Source organism: Cylas formicarius, unplaced genomic scaffold (genome assembly GCF_029955315.1).
Source record: "Cylas formicarius isolate icCylForm1 unplaced genomic scaffold, icCylForm1.1 PGA_scaffold_6__28_contigs__length_40554024, whole genome shotgun sequence".
NCBI lineage: Eukaryota > Metazoa > Arthropoda > Insecta > Coleoptera > Brentidae > Cylas > Cylas formicarius.
Genome location: NW_026844347.1, coordinates 3,319,927 through 3,336,668, shown reverse-complemented (window position 1 = coordinate 3,336,668; position 16,742 = coordinate 3,319,927). Strand labels below are relative to the sequence as shown.

General features: G+C 30.2%; 3 protein-coding genes across 17 annotated transcripts in view; 1 reads left to right on the top strand and 2 right to left on the bottom strand.

The window, feature by feature from the left end:
- Positions 1-292: 292 nt before the first annotated feature.
- On the bottom strand, positions 293-9,409 carry LOC132703537 (CTD nuclear envelope phosphatase 1 homolog). 2 transcript variants are annotated; one of them, XM_060672857.1, is made up of 6 exons: positions 9,018-9,409; positions 8,641-8,707; positions 8,089-8,279; positions 7,450-7,678; positions 7,206-7,341; positions 293-4,592 (listed from the first exon to the last, which is right to left on the bottom strand). In XM_060672857.1, exons 1-6 carry the CDS (start codon positions 9,114-9,116, stop codon positions 4,370-4,372), a joined length of 945 nt encoding a protein of 314 aa, XP_060528840.1. In that variant the 5' UTR covers positions 9,117-9,409; the 3' UTR covers positions 293-4,369. The 2 variants fall into 2 exon arrangements, with proteins under 2 accessions (XP_060528840.1, XP_060528841.1); XM_060672858.1 differs by having other exon boundaries at positions 4,461-4,592; positions 7,167-7,341; positions 9,018-9,405.
- Positions 9,410-9,846: 437 nt separating this feature from the next.
- On the top strand, positions 9,847-14,113 carry LOC132703148 (holocytochrome c-type synthase). Its single transcript, XM_060672267.1, has 5 exons — positions 9,847-10,200; positions 10,254-10,385; positions 10,451-10,617; positions 10,679-10,888; positions 10,937-14,113. Exons 1-5 carry the CDS (start codon positions 9,970-9,972, stop codon positions 10,998-11,000), a joined length of 804 nt encoding a protein of 267 aa, XP_060528250.1. The 5' UTR covers positions 9,847-9,969; the 3' UTR covers positions 11,001-14,113.
- A 154-nt stretch (positions 14,114-14,267) lies between these two features.
- Positions 14,268-16,742, bottom strand: part of LOC132703146 (polypyrimidine tract-binding protein 2) — a 569,388-nt gene continuing 566,913 nt past the window's right edge. For all 14 annotated transcript variants that reach the window (XM_060672251.1, XM_060672258.1, XM_060672257.1 and 11 more), the window contains one exon: positions 14,268-16,375. In XM_060672251.1, coding sequence (XP_060528234.1) covers positions 16,243-16,375 — 133 coding nt within the window. In that variant the 3' untranslated portion in view covers positions 14,268-16,242. The remainder of the gene's footprint in view (positions 16,376-16,742) is intronic.

Sequence of the window (16,742 nt, the reverse complement as noted above, 5' to 3'; positions counted from 1 at the left end):
GAACTCCTTCAAATTTCGCTGGAATTCTTTCATAGTGACAGAACGACAGCGTGCTATCTATTCCGGAGAATCCCTTTAACAAAAATATGAATAGTGTCCAATAATTTTTTAATTTAAATTTAAATGTTGTTGTTTTAGTAGACTTAGTAAACAACCATGTGACGGGAAAGAAACGGCTTCTATCAGTCTTCATGGCAGAAATATGTCACATTGTTGTTAGTTTAGCAGGTCCGCTAACTTTTAGAGTAACCATAAACAATGGCAAAGTGTAAAATCTATTTATTTTAAATATTTTACACCAGACACGTTTTTGTTGACAAACTATAACGACTGACGGTCAAAACTATCGTCTAATTTAACTACAAGTAATACTAAAGCTAATTAATATTTACAACAAAAAAATTCATGTGGAAAATAAATATTCCACATAAACCAAATCCTATACTGTAGACCTAAACCTAGGTCACTCTTTGGTTTTAGGTGTATCACTAACTTAAATAAAACGTAATAAATTTTCTATACACCTAAAGAAAAGTGAAGAGTACCGTAAAATGTGTTACGCGCTTTAATTAATTTTTTAAAGATCTTTTAGATAATCAGCTAAACAAATTCTGCTGCCATTAGTTTTGCTATTGCATTTGTGATCAGAGTTCAAAATCTTGTTTTTGTAAAAAAAATATCTATATATCACCTAATTAAAATTCAATTGAATTGAATTTTGGTAACAACCCAGAATAATAGGAAAATGTATATGTATATTACATTATCATATACAAACGTTTACGAGCTTATATACACTGACTATACTAAAACTAAATTACAACTTTCTGATGCAGAAAATGTGTAATGTTATAAGACATTTTATTAAATTTAATAAGTTTTCTTGAGTCGCAGATGGAATAAAAATATATACAAATCATTATTACCATCCGTTTATATAAAGTATTTCGGCAATCTTTTTGAAGCTTTTTTTATGCGGAAAGTTATTCGTTTGTTATGAAACTGTGAGGGGTTCAAAGCTGAAGTGTATTATTTTCATTTCAAAAATCCTAAAATCTATTGTTGCATCTGCATAACATACAACAGAAACCTGTAAATATTTATTACATTTTCTGAACATATTTCACAGTACCAATTCTCTTGAAAATTTATGTAACTTAGATTTTTTGGATATCCACATTTATCCGCACCTCAAACTAAAATTGAGTAACTCCCTTCAACTTCAGATATGGGGCGCTATCAAAAATCCATTTGTATGTATGTATTGTGATTGTTTATAAAAACCAGTAAAAAAAAAGAATAATACCTCTCAAAATTTGAAGCGTCCGCGCTTTAATACTATACCGCCATTTAGAAAAATTTTAAAAATCACGTTTTATACAAAAAAATTAACTTTGTTTTCTCATATTCTTATTCTTCAGTTTTGAAACCCTTTATGTAGGTAAATTTGTAATTGATTTTGAAATTATAATTAGGTAATGGGTGAACTGAGATTTAAAAATTAAAAAAAATATTCAAATTCCTACGCGCGCCTTGACTTTCGAGATCCAGGGACACATGTCAACACCAGAGAACAAGATTTTATTAGAAAAAAATTACCAAATTTACCCCAGGAACTACATGAAAACAGAATAACATATAAAGCAATATAAACATAATCTTGTTTGTTTCTTCCATGAACTAGCCAGACCAACAAATTGTACAATGGTTTGATTAGGTATGTAAAATGTAGACAACGGCGGTATTATGTACAAGGTGGTTCCAATTTTAGCAGGATTTTAAGTTATAAAGAACCTTAAGCCAAAAAGGTCGTACAGAAAGCATCCTTTCTATTACAGTGTTTCAAAATATTTTCTTTTTGTTTTTTTTTTTAAATAAATAATTAATGAAAATGGCTCATAAACTTCGCGAAAAAAATAACCGAAAATATATTTAAAAATGTCTTCGTATTTCAGTTCCATAAAAAAGTAATATTTGCGTCTGTTACCAAGTGTTTTCTTTTAGAAATTTAAATTATGAAAGCTAGTTAATAAATACCTTTCTTGTTTTAATGTTTAAGCCTCTTGAAAAACTTTTCATGTGTCATTTTATCCTTATTCATACTAGGTGTTAAATTTTTCTTGCAAATCAAGCTTTCCCGTTTTAGCCCTCTGGTTACATGTTAATTCGAATAACTAAGCTAACCGAAAATTCCGTCAAGTATATACAGAGCGTTCAAATAGTGTGTCAAAGTAATATATCTCATTTATTATTTGTTTTACTACTTTTTATACTGAATTATCAATTATGGTCTATACTGAGCGTCTTCGGATTTATGGCCATTTTTTCGTCAAAAATACCCTGTGTTTAACACCCTATATTTTTGGCGCCGTTTCGGACAGCTGTAATTTTATTATACCAACAATTTTATAAAGTGGTACAATTATTATAATATAAAAGTTAATCATTATAATATAAATATCTTCAAGTGAGTTCCAATTGTAATATACAGGGTGAGTAAAAATTAAAAAAATAATTTTCGTAAAAAATTTCAAAATTCAATTTCATTAAGCATGCCCTATACCTAAACTTAGTATTTTTTGAGATATACTCATTTTTACTAACAAAATACTGAATATTTTCAAACCGTGCGAAAATATCACGAGATTGAGAACAAAAAATAAATATTACTTGAATGTGAAAAGTCCACAGCGACGAATGCACCATAATTATTTCGGATAATGTAATGCTGAAATAATTTATTAAACTCGAAACAAATCATTAATAAATAATAAATCCGAAAACACTCGGTATAGAGTATAACCCATAACAACCCTACATTGGGTGATTGAGTATAAAAGGGAGTATCTACTGATGCTATAAAATTCAGCGAGTTTCATTTAAAAATATATAAGTTTGGGTTACAACATGTATATTTGAAAATGATTTTAAATTGTTTCATTTAGTCTTATTTATAATTTTTGTATTTAAACTTTTTTATAAAACAAATAATAAACTAGATATATTACGGTGTTGTATATAATTAACTATGACGAAGAATGAGTTGAGGACGTGAACGCAGTACAAAAGTGTAAGAAAAAAATTATAGTGTGACATGTCTAGTTCCTAAGCTGACAAAATTGTTACAGATATTGATTAAACACTCGACCAACATATAGGGTGTAATATTACAATTCAATATTTAACAAACAAATGTGGTGGCAAACGTTAGACCTTAAGATGTTGACGTTGAAAGTAAACCGTTCTTTTCAAAAAATTACAACACAACAATATCAGATTTACTGCGTTTTGAAAAATGAAGATTCGGAATTCGGCATTAGTTTTAACCTAATTCATAGAGGGCGCTTTTGAACTTAACTACTAATTAATTTTTTTATAATTTTTACTCTACAAAATTTACATTTGCGTGTAAAAAATATACTCTTGGTCAATATCGAGTCCTTCGTTTAATTTGTTTGTAGTTATTTTTTAAAACTGAAGAATTGTTAATCAGTCGTGTTTACTAGTTAATTATCAGTTGCGTATGTACCCTTACAGTGTTACTATAAATAGTCAAATAGACTTTTTTGGTTGATCAGAAAGGGCAGTGAAAAATATTAAAAATCAACATGTCTTAAAGATAGGCAAAAACAAACTAATTCAAATTTACAGTTTAGTATTTTATTTGTTTCTGAATTGAGTTTTTAAATAAAATTTACTTGTGAAAAATTTGTTTCTGTTTTTGATGCTTCAATGAGAACTTACAACCATCGAATAATTCATTTTGGGATAAAAAGCTCTCCAGGTAACACAATTGTATGTGCAGTAAATTTTTTTTATATTCTAAAAATTCTCAGTAGGCATTAATGTGCAGCGAAAACATTTAAGCAATCACTTACAGGTTAAAATATTTGAAGATGTATATCTCAATGAGGTTTATAGTAGAACAACAAGATTATCATTTATTATTATTTATAAATTTTAGGGCATAACGGTTCTGAATAGGAAACAACTATGATATTCAAACAAAAAAACGTCACATGTTGATCCAATCCACTAATGATCCAACCTTTGGGACGCAAGGGTAATGATTTCTCAGCCTGGCTTACTCAACAAGTTTAGGATGGACAGTGCATAAGTAATCCAGAGCCCAAGAAAAAAAACCTTCAAAATAAAATCAATACTTGTAGCAATTTTGCTAAATATAAATATCCCTCAAAAGTGATGAAATTTGATGTACATTTTACATTTACCTACAATTTATTGAACAGGAACCGCTACCATTTTGCATACCAGTAATTTGGTATTCAGCGCAAATGAGAATAACAAAACTAAAACAGATGGAAATTTCAACAGGTGATAAAAAGGATTTTCCCTACTTCTTCAACCGTCAATTGCACATACGTTGCGGTATGCGCGATTTAAATCGCTTCTCTTTGATGGACAGCACAGATGGTTGTTCATCCGGTGACTCCTCCACCCTTGTAACGATACTTTCAGCCAGCTCGTCAATATTATTCCCTGAAGTTCGTGGTGACATTGATTGACCTGGATCAGAGTCAGGCTGGCGTTCTGACAGTCGAATCACTTGAGGCGCAGTCACTCTACTGCCTCTGAAATAAAAAATTAAGATTGGTGGGCGTATCATTGGTAGTTGCGAGTGTTACCGCAGAATAGAGGTTATGATTCATGTTTTGATATAATTTGACACATAAGAGGGGAATGGGCGTCTATTTTTTTATTTTTCTCTGAATTCAAAATATCCTGGGGATTTGAAGGCTTAGTTATGAATTCAACTTCCTTAATTTGTTAAAACTAAAAACAAAAGACATTTATAAAATAACCACCCATTTGAATTTTAAACAGTCATATTAATGGTTAAACTTCTAAATATTGTACAAATAAATTAAATGAGGTTAAGTGGCTGTTTCTAGAGTGGCTTTTGAAAAAACTCTTAAAGTAGATTTAGAGTAGTAGTTTAGTATTTAGAGATCAGCAGTATCCCTACAACTAAATAAGAGATCCACGGGGAACACAATAAATATTAACTACAAAAAAATTAAATGCAATTTATATTTAAACTAATATATACCAACTTATTTATTAAATCTATTTTTTTTCATCACCAACATTCACACAACAATAACAGAAAAGAAACTTATGTTTAACACTTCGTCGAAAAAAGATCAAATATTAATAAACTACTAGGACTTTCTTTTGTTTATTGGTTTTATTGCTAAGTATTTTGTGTATTAATGGTACATATATTTAATAACTATAAGAAAAACAGGTAAATAAAACACACAAATAAATTATTTTAAGGCAAAATAAAAAAGGGCAGTTTCCTATAAATATTCAGTGCCCTAGAGAGATGGATTGTCACAATGTTTGCTACAACAGACTAACTGATTAACCGGGAAGTTTGCGCAACCTTACATAAACCCAATATAGGAGTGGTTCAGTAACAATTTAAACTATAATTTCTTTGAAGCAAAGCAGAACCAGATGTACAACTTTAAAAAAAAATTTTAAACTTAAAACTTTGCTTTTCACAAAATCACTTTCTCATTCAACATTCACTACTTTCAAAAAAAGGCACCTAAGGGAACTACATACCGCACCTCACACTGCATTTTACCCAACTAGGCACTTTCGTTATTCAGTGAGTATTATAATTTCACATTCATATCGAATAGCATCACCAATTTAAGGTTTGGTCAAGATTTTCAGCCATGATGCTTCCAGTTCAAGATTTAAGTTTCGACTGAATTTTTTACATTAAAGTGAATTAAATCTTTATCAGCATATGTCGTCTCCTTGAAAATGCTAAACTGATGATTCGCAAACACTTTTATTTGTTGAGATCATACAATTTCTGCCACTTGTAACCAATAACTTAAACAATAGTGAGATAAAGCACACAGCATTAAAAAATGCTCGATGCAGTCATATATATTTTTCAGAGTGGGTACTTGGGCGCTTTTTAAATATCAAAAAAGCATTTTCGAAATTGCACAAAGTATCATATGTTACGATTCTACTGCCACTACTACGGTAAAAATTGATTCGCCTTAAGTAACTACATTAGTTTCATAGAGATGGTAATGATCTTCCGCGCAGGCCATAAAAATGCCGGAACCAAACTTATTGACGATCTCTCAGCGGCTATGTTGGTGGTTCAATGCCCCAAGGTTATTGGTTGAAAACTTAAGGTTAAAAATCGCGCATGCGCATGATGAATGGACCATCTCTTTTTTTTTTTTTCATAGTTCCAGTATTCATAACATAGGCAGGACCTCTATATCTCTAGCAGCTGTATCGTTTTGTGTGTTGTGGTCAAAACATAAGCACAGGAAATAATTACACAAAATACGCGAAAAAGAGAGCACTTAAGTACTACAACTCAAGAAATTTTTATCAAGACAACTTTCCTATTTAACAAAAATATCCTTCAGAACATACATTTTATACCACTCAGGTTAAACTATGTATTTGACAGCAGTTCAAAGTAATCATTGTTGTAAGAAGCATTTTATTATTATGAAAGATGTCATATTTTTTGCCTATTAAAAAAATATAATCAGTCTCTTAAAGCTCTATGCATAGTCATACTGTGTGCCTAAATGTGCGTGTGAACTGAGCATTAGCAAAAACCAAATTCCTAGCATCTCTCATATATTTTTACAACTTAAATTAAATAAGACTAACCCCAGCTTGGTATGTTGATCATTTCCTTAGGTAAGGGTTTTTTCCAACATTTCGCACCAGCGTGGTAGGAAAATTCTGTGTATTTTGAATGTAAAGTGATATTGTTGCTCACGTAAGATTAAAGTATCATCTAGGATTACTTTTTGGGGCTAGCATTAAGGATCACACTGTATATACCATATCGATAAAGTATTTTATCAAATATTATAATTTGCCATGGAACGCATGGTTTTGGATTGAAGCATATATTTGATAAGGGTAGAATATAGAAAAATTCATAATTTAAATATTTTTGAAATCATGGTAATTCATGGTAATACAAAACAATAATTAAAGTTACATTATAAGAGAAAAAATTAGCAAAAAATGTACAATCATGGTCACTGTTTAATGATTTTATAATTACCATAACAATGTAATAATATTATATGTAAGTCAAAAAACATAGTGATCACCTCTGCGGTAACACTGGCACTCACCTGAATACACTACTACAAAAATATCATTTGCAACCCTACCCTGCAAGGTGCAAGTTACGAGCGAGTATGGAACGGACATCTGATGTAAATCTCAAGGCGTCCAAGACAGGTAATAAGTTAAGTAACGCAACATCCGTTGGATCTGAGAACCATGACTTGATGGGTATCGCATTAACTAAAAACAGATACATTGATAAATTGTATTAAATTTAAAGTTTTCCCAAGGCTAGATTTAAAAAAACGAATATTTAAAAAGTAACAAGATATCTGCAGACTAACTTACAGGGATAGGTTTTATATGCTCCTGGGCTATTGTCTACAATAAATATGCTAGAGAGATCTTCGCAAATAGAACTGAGGTCTTTAGTATAACCACAAAACAATGGAGTACAGTGTTGCCGGTAGAACCGCCTCTTTAGAATGCCTCGGCCGGCATCCAATTTATCAGCAACTGCAGCACCATAAATCTCCATGCTTGCTGTGTATATAACTAATTCATACCATTGAGAAACCTATAATAATTAAAGATATAATAAATTGAATAATAAAACTAACTTCAAATTCATCAGGTAGCTTTTCGAATGTTATCTTTTTAACAGAAATGATATTCCATCATGACAAATTAGCGAGCACCAAAAAATTAGTAGTTTTACATATTACAGAACATACCTAATTCCAAGCTCATCACCCAGTCACCTATCCTAACAAATATTATAACTATGTAATCTATTAATTTATCTGTACTTAGAACTCTCACCCTTATCTACAAAAACATTCTGTTTAATTTTTTTGCAAAATTGATTTTTATCTTCTTCACCTTTATCTCTGATTCTGTTCAATTGTTTTTTTTTTTACTTTTTGTGATAATAAATACAAATCATAGTTTTAATTATGTTGGAGTTTTAAATAGATTAATACTCACAATATCCAGAAAAAAGTCAACATGCGGACGTTTGTGCACAAAGAACCTAACTGGATGTCTATCAATGATCACTTTTAAGCTAAAATCAGGTGGAACCCCAGGCCTTACAGTTTGTCTCACAACACCATCATGATGTGAATGAATCAAAGTTTCGTCTAAATCTAGCACCAAGATTTTTCTCTTAACTATACCTAAAATAAATTACAAAAATATATCTTTTTTTTTTGTTTTAAAACCTACATTAAGTTTTAATAAAAAAAAAACAATAAAGAACACATTTACATAGCAATTTATTATTTTGTTAATTAAAATAAAAAAAATATTAAACTAAGCATGGGTAACTCTTTGAGAAGATATATAAATTCAACTTGATCAATTATTTTAACAGTGGAAACCACATTCATTTTTTAAAAGTGCAACATAGAATGGATATTTTTTATTAATTTATAAGATGAGTGAAAGAAGCAGTCACAAACAACAAAATATACACAAAAAAAATCGGATTGAAATGTTACTCCGATGTCACCAAAATGCATGCATGGCAATACTTACTTAATCGGTGCCGTGACAGTGGAGACAGAGGAAACAGATCATATTTTACGGACTGGTGTTGTATTATCTGTAAAAAGTAAAGTTGGTCAATTGCCAGTACAAATGGTGCCAAAATTTTCAAATGCTCTTTATCACCTTTTTTAATTTTTACACTTTCTCTTATTAGACAACATCAAAACTTGATAAACAACTCATATCTTTTTAAATGATTGCCGTTATCCCAACAGAAAAAGGGAATGGTAAAATTAAGCACAAATATTTACAAAAAAAAATAGAGGCTATGATAAAATTGTTGAAAGTTCAATAAAAAAAAACACTAAATTTTGGTTGTTTTAATATTGTTAATATTAAAAATATCCAAACAGTCATATACTTACCGATCTCGTTTGCTTTCTTAGAGTAAAACATAAACATCCCCATATTCGAGACGCTATAAGCCAAAAAGCTCTAAGACCCATCTCCAATTGTTTCCACATTTGAAGTTTGAAGTAACTTATATCCCAGAAAAATAAATGAAATTAAAGAACATGTATAATATTTACGCGCAAACAAAATGAATTTCGATTTTGATGCTTCCCTTTATCACATTTTACCTTCGGCATCAATCAAAACTGTTCACCAGAGAACGAATTTATGCTAATTATTATAACAGGCTGATATCACCATGGAAAAAAATATTGGTGGTTTGACCAATCCGGAATCAATGATAATTAGGCTGCATTAGGAATGATTATTTTTAAAAAACTAATCCATGATACTGCGGTATATGTGTTATTTCCATGAAATATCAATTTTTCCAGGATTCAATTTTAATTTCCACATTAAAATTTCACACAGCATTCTAATCTAGTATCTGGTTCTGGCTACATCACCACAGATGACGTCCTGTTGTTATTGCACGTATATTTTAATAATAAATTTATAATTTTTACAACAGACTGCAAGTTTTGTTAACTAAATAAAACAGTTATTATGATCATTCAATCAATATATGTGTTTGTATTGCCACAATCTTTGGTATAAAAATGGAGGTGCTACATATATATATATATATATATATATATATATATATATATATATATATATATATATATATATATATATATATATATATATACATATTATAAAGTATCAACGGACAATTCAATTATTTTTCTAACCAAATCTGTATTTAAGGTTGGCCGAATGGTCACTCAAAATTGCCCATAGTAAGAACGCGAGAGATATTTGAGGTTAATTTTGGTTGAGATTTGATTGTTATAAAAGTTCTAATATTAAAATTTATTGGTGGTCAAGATTGAAATAAAAATCTCATAGTCTCTGTTTTATATGATCAACAGTTCAACGCGGTTTTGGTTAAAAGTAGTCATTATGGGAAATACAGTGTCGGCAGCTGAAATAGCTGCTGCCCAAATAGTTCATCCAAATAAACCAATGGAAAAGTGGGATGATTATCATGAAGAATACATAAAAATCCCACAGGAGTGTCCTATGCATCAGCAGTATCAGTCGGAGTGTCCTGTAAAACATGAGCAAAATGATATTAATCCATTAAACATGGCATGTTTAAATAGTTATACATTTACAGCTGGTTATTAAAATTAGGCTTCTAGATGGGACCAGCGAACCAAAATCCTGCACCTGGACAACCATTTGCTCTGTCAAAAAATCGTGAACTTTCAACCATACCTAAAGCTGTTGTAAAAGAGGGAGAGAGTTCATTTTGGGTATATCCCAGTCCTCAGGTGTGTCTAAGAAATTCATAAATAATTTGTTTTATTAATTAAATATAATTTAATTCAATTTTCAGATGTTTTGGAATGCTATGTTACGAAAAGGTTGGCGTTGGAAGGAAGAAGACATTTCACAAAAGGATATGGATGCCATCATTAAAATTCACAATGCAAATAATGAAATGGCATGGCAAGAAGTGTTAAAATGGGAAGCTCTACATGCCACAGAATGCATGGATCCTAGGTATATGGACTCTGTTTACATTAAACCTTGTTTTTAGCAAATGATTTGGTAAATATTTTAGATTAAAGAGTTTCGGAGGTAAAGCAACTGAGTACAGTCCACGTGCTCGGATAAGACACTTTCTGGGTTATGAATTACCATTTGATCGCCATGATTGGATAATTGATCGTTGTGGGAAAGAAGTCAGATATGTTATTGACTATTATGATGGTGGTAAGGTGAATAATAAATATCAGTTTGCTTTGTTGGATGTCAGGCCGGCCATGGATAGGTAAGTGCTAAAGTTGACAGGGGTTATTTTTATATTTTTGCATTGCAGTTTTGAAAACATTTGGGACAGAATGAAAGTGGCTTGGTGGAGATGGTTTTATAGTCGAGAATAGGACCTACAAAAGGTGTTAGTGTAACTTAACTTATTGGATCATTAAAAGAATGCTTGATGTGAACATTAATCAAATTAGTAGTATTATGTTGTTTAGGAAGAAATCAAAGTTTTGAAAAATGAACTCTTTTGTACTCTACAACCCAGTCCGATGTATTTTTTTTCACTGTTCAGTATGTGAGGAATTTACCGATGATACCCAGTAAGTTTTTCTCTAACATTAATTTCCAAAATTCCAAAAATAAAATTGTTCCAATTTTGAAAGCCATTTCTTGCAAACAATTAAATTCCCAAGTTTGCCTTGGGGAGCCAATATGTAATATTTACTTGTAATACATCTCTGAATGGCGAAGGTACAAAAAAATCAATTTATAAAATAATATAACTGTCTAATTCTATAGATACCCATTTTAGCGACCCTGTCACAAATCCCATTTTGGGAATGGCAATTTCTGTATTCGCAAATGTTCCTGAACCGGTTTCACAGGTTGGTATACAGTGGTTTGAAAGACCCATCCTACCCCAATTACTACTACTTATTATTCAATGATGATAAAATAATGGTAGGCCAATGCTTAATCTTATTTATTTAAAATTCCTATTTTCAGCGTTTAATACATTTGGTTCAAATCGGCTAATTTATGTAGGGTACTCATTTATTATTGTTCAAATCAAACAAGACCATAAAATGGTCTACAAGCAATTTTTTACAAAAAAAATTACAGTGACACAACACAATAGTTTTGGTTAGTTTTGCAAGCAATGAAAAACATTTTAATAATACATATTTTTAAACGACTGAATTCGTCAAACGCGATGGTGAAATCGTCACTCCGTGTAAAACTTAACGAAACCTAAAATATATTTTGTGCGAAGTAGCACGTCGCTAACTATTAATAATTTATAATTTATCTAACCTTTATATCCGATACTTACGCTCCGGGTTCTCTATCCGAAGGGCTTAATTCAGCGAGAGGCGTTTGACCTTCAGATCGTCAGTAAGTTTAGATGCGGCATATTTACGGTAGTATTTTCTCAAAATATGTTCAGATCCCATTAAATCTTCAGGTAAAAATTAGTTAATTATGTGGAGATCGCTGTTTTGAAAAAAAAATGGACCAAAGTAGGTTAGTTATACAATGTGAATTTGAACAAACCAATAACAATTATGCCCCCTAGCGAAGGAGAGAAGGTGATTTTGTTTATCATAAATTGGTAGCCCTAAGAAATCTGTGTGGGTTATGTGTGAATAAATTAGCAAGCAGGCAGTATATTTTCACATGACGTTTTTGAACGCTGCGTGGAGTGGGGGGAGAGTTTTGCAAGAGCAAATAAAATGCTTTGGATATTATTTTAACCATTTTTATTGTAAAATGACAAAGAATAATAACTCTAAAATTTTAATATATAGTTGATATAGTTATAATATGTATTTGAGTACATGATTTTAACTAAATAAATATAATTTTACACTTTACAGATGTACAAATCTGTATTTTATTCAACTTATAAATACTTGTTAACCAACTGAACTGGCCATTCATGTTACCGGTAATACTGATCTTGGCACCAGAGATTAGATCAAATTCAAATAACAAATATTTGTGGCTTACAATTATATATTATTACAAAAAATTGCACAGAGGTTGTAATTAAAGTGATGTAATAACATTTGGACTATTTTCGGCATTCTGCACTTTCTTCCTTTCTTATGTTTTAAGTGAAGCACTGAAGTTTTTAGGAAACCTTGATTTAATTACATTTCCGTTTCGTATTTTTTTTAACAAGATGTGAATAAGAAAATTGTGTAGATAGCCTTAATTAATCAAACAAATGGCAGCCTCTGTGTTAAAATGTGGTGAAATAAAAAAAATACGTTTGACATTAAACCTGGGTCAGCAATAACTAACACTACCCCTTTTTAAAAGATTCATTCAAAATAATATAGATACTATTTTGCCAGTGCTGCCGTCTTATTTGTTAGCTATCTATATTGCAAATTAAAAGGAATAGAATTTATGCAATGTGATATTTTTCCACAGTGTTCTACATATGTTTGAAAACAAATAGCTCAACTAAAACCAGAATCTGGTTGTGCACATATCTAAAAATGCATATTTTTTGTTAAAACTTTAAAATTGTGCCCATAGTTAAGCTAATCTACAATTAATACTAAAGATTAACCATCTAATGTTTTGTTTTATATAACTTTAAATAGAATATAATGGGAATATAGATATATGATGCATATCTGGCTTGTGTCAGTGTGTGTTTTTTTATACTTTTTTTTAAATTTATTTACTGATTTGTTTTTAGTTGATCCCACGTTCCAGGCAAAAAGCCTGTTAACATTTTTTGTTTTTTTTACATACTCGTGCGCCAGTCCACTCTCTTTTTTATCAATCACAATTCTTTTGATACTTCTGAAAATAGATTCGACCAGATTATGAATTTCAGGTGATATTATGTATTTGACAACTTTATTTTATTTTGGATTTTATTTGTTAGTTATTTGGTTTGGGTTCTTTACCAAACGTGTTCATTTATTGAAAGACGATAAACTAAGACAATAAATTAGAAAATTATAATACCGTTAATAAAGTTGTAAAATACAATATTTTTTCATGATAGCATAGATGCAAACAGGCGAGTACCATTATCAACAATACTTATCAAAAATATATACATATATTCCAAATTCGGTTTAGTTTTGTCTAGTTTATTAATATTATTATTGACATTTAGTTAGGAATTTTTAAAATAAAGCATGTTTAAGCAGTAGACGAAATCATGGTGAATACTTTGTTAAGAATTTCAAACTGTCTTCGGGTTAAACATCTTTCACTTTTATGTAGTCTGGAAATTTTTCTCGTCAATTTTTCACGATAGTGATTGTTCTATTTTCAGAAGAACCAAACAAACTCAGTCTAAAAGCGATACAAAAAAAAAAAATAAAACCAAATGATATTACTTGAAAATAAAAGTTTAATCAAACTTGCAAAATCAAGTAGGTACTAAAAACTAAGGACTAAGAAAGAATAAATGCGCATATATAAGGAAATAAGTAATACAAAAAAAAGCGGGGGGGGGGGGGGTGACCTGGAAAAAAAAGAATCTAAGGATTTAAAAATTAATAGAGTGCAAAATAAAAGACGTCAAATTTAATATCTTCGAAAGACACGTCGTGTGTACTCAAAAGTAGCAAAATGTTAAAAAAATATATCATTTCAAAACAGTCACACAGATATATTGTAGATATTGACTTCAATTTGGCAAATGCTTGCGTGCGTGATATGTGCCTTAAAACGACAGTATAAAATTTTAGTTTATACAAATAACAGGAAGATTTTTTTTGCAGTTAAGGAAACATAGAAAACCCACAACTCCCTCAATTTATTTTTGGTTATTTTGTTCTTCGTATTTAATGCCATTAATATGTATCATTGCATGAATAAACAACTTTCAACAGCTGATTTTTAAACAATTTGTACTTAGTTATTTTTTGCCATTCACCCTTTTAAATTTTTTGTAAACATGGGACAAATGGTTTTTACATATATTTACATATGTTTACTTCTAACTAATAAAGTTTTGATAAATTATGGCAGGATCTTTAGGAATTTGAAGATTATCAGTTTTTGACCTGTTATCAATAGCCCTTCGGCATATCCGGAAAAATGCTGTACAACCGACTAAACCTGGGAGAAACAAATTTTAATAAAGGCTTGTACCCTATATAAATTTTGTTTGGTGGTATGTATTTTCTATGCTTCATTAACAATAAATTATACATACATATTTAGTACCAGAGGAATAAGCATCAATTGTTTAAAAACCCATTTCGGATGTCATTGTTTAAAATAAGATATTTTACATTCTTGCTGCAATTGCAATGAAATTCTGCAGAAAATTTGAAGAACAATTTAAAGAAAGTACCTCCAGTTGGTTTGTACAGGAGAAAATTTCGATCACGCTCTCATTTCCATTTTTACAAAATTAAATTCATGATTGTCAAAGTGTATAAGTATAGAGATATAGAGAAAAATTTATAAATACAGTGAAAGTTTCAGGCAAACATGTCAGACATAGGTAAAATACAAGAGACAGTATAGTTGAAATACGAGATTCTTTTTCATTTCTTTATTAGAAGAACACTGTAAAACTTTGCTTGGCCTCGAAGTGTTCTATTTTGGGTAAAATGAGCTGAACTAGCAAAAAATTAGGCGGCACTATTTTACAATATTCAACCTCAAGAATGTTGCCGAGGTAAAACACGATTGCCTGCATTGAGAGGCAATATGAATTGCTCCCTACTAGAAATACAATTTATACCTCTAGGGGTATGGCTAACACCCTGTGATTACCCTATACTAATGTCACTGGCTAACCACTACCAAATATGCTAAGAAACTCCGCGACAATTAACAATACTATAGCCATTAATACTATGTATATATTTATATATATTCATTTATTTTAAATAGGTTATACCCATGTAGATTTTGTGTTTTGGAAAACCTTCTTAATTTTTTCTTGGTATCACTATCCATATTATTACCTTAAAATATAAAAATGTCATTATTATGTATTACTTGAACCTGAAATCTAAAATTGTAACAAAAATTTTATCATGTTAGTGCCTCAATTAGGTCATCATCTATAGTTAAAAACCCTAATGTAACTCAACAACTATAATAATAAATTTTTAAAATTTTGCAACAATTAAGAAGGTCTTATCTCAATAAACAACCTAGTTTTTGTGTGTCTTCTAGGAAAACACACATTGAACATTTTATATATATATATATAATATAAACTTACAAAAAATAACATCGCGGCAAATTTCAATAACTTTAATATAAATCTTACGATTTTCTTGTTACGCCTGTTCAACAGTTTGCTTAGGCAATATTAAAGCAAATATTAATACTGGACAAGAAAACAACACAAAGCAGAATTGTATAAAAAGAACATATAAAGAGATTGCATGGAAAAAGCTACAAGTAAAACTACAACCTAGTAAACCTAACCTATAAAAAATACTTACTTTGTATACTGCATTTGTCGGATTGTTCAATAAACAAAAAAGTAAATCTAACTTGCAAATTGACAGTCTATTGTAACATAATAGTATATGTTAATTTCTTAATTGTAATAAATAAACGATGTTTTTATCGATTAGCTACCATCTTTGTGACTCGGCCAATGGAATGAATACTGTGCTCCAAGAATTGGTATCCCCTTTATATACTTGACTTTGAAAATGATACCCTCAAGTGGTTTGACTCAGACAGCTGGTAATTGTGCATTTTTATTAACGCTATAACAGCCTCTTCCATACTTGGGAGTTGGATTAGCGCCATTTTCTTGTCTTTTCTACAGAGAAGGAAAAAATAATTAATTAATAAGCTAACTCATCAAAAAATATCCCCTGTCACCAAATGAACTACAAATATCGGTTGATTGGCAAATTATTCATTATTTAAGTGTATGTGTCATTTCAACCCCATCTTTTTTCAATGTAAAAAAGTTATACTTTTAATTGGATTTCGGTGTTTACATAGCGCCCGTGTCCTATAAGTACAGCAAGATTTTTGGAGAATTATTTCGTCACAAAAATTTAAAAAAATGTTTTTACGTTTTTAGCATATATTCACACCTTTTTATTCCTGCGGTGCATATTCGAAATTCTGTCACAATATGAATGGTAGTACTGTATTCTAGATTAAATCTTTCCCTACTT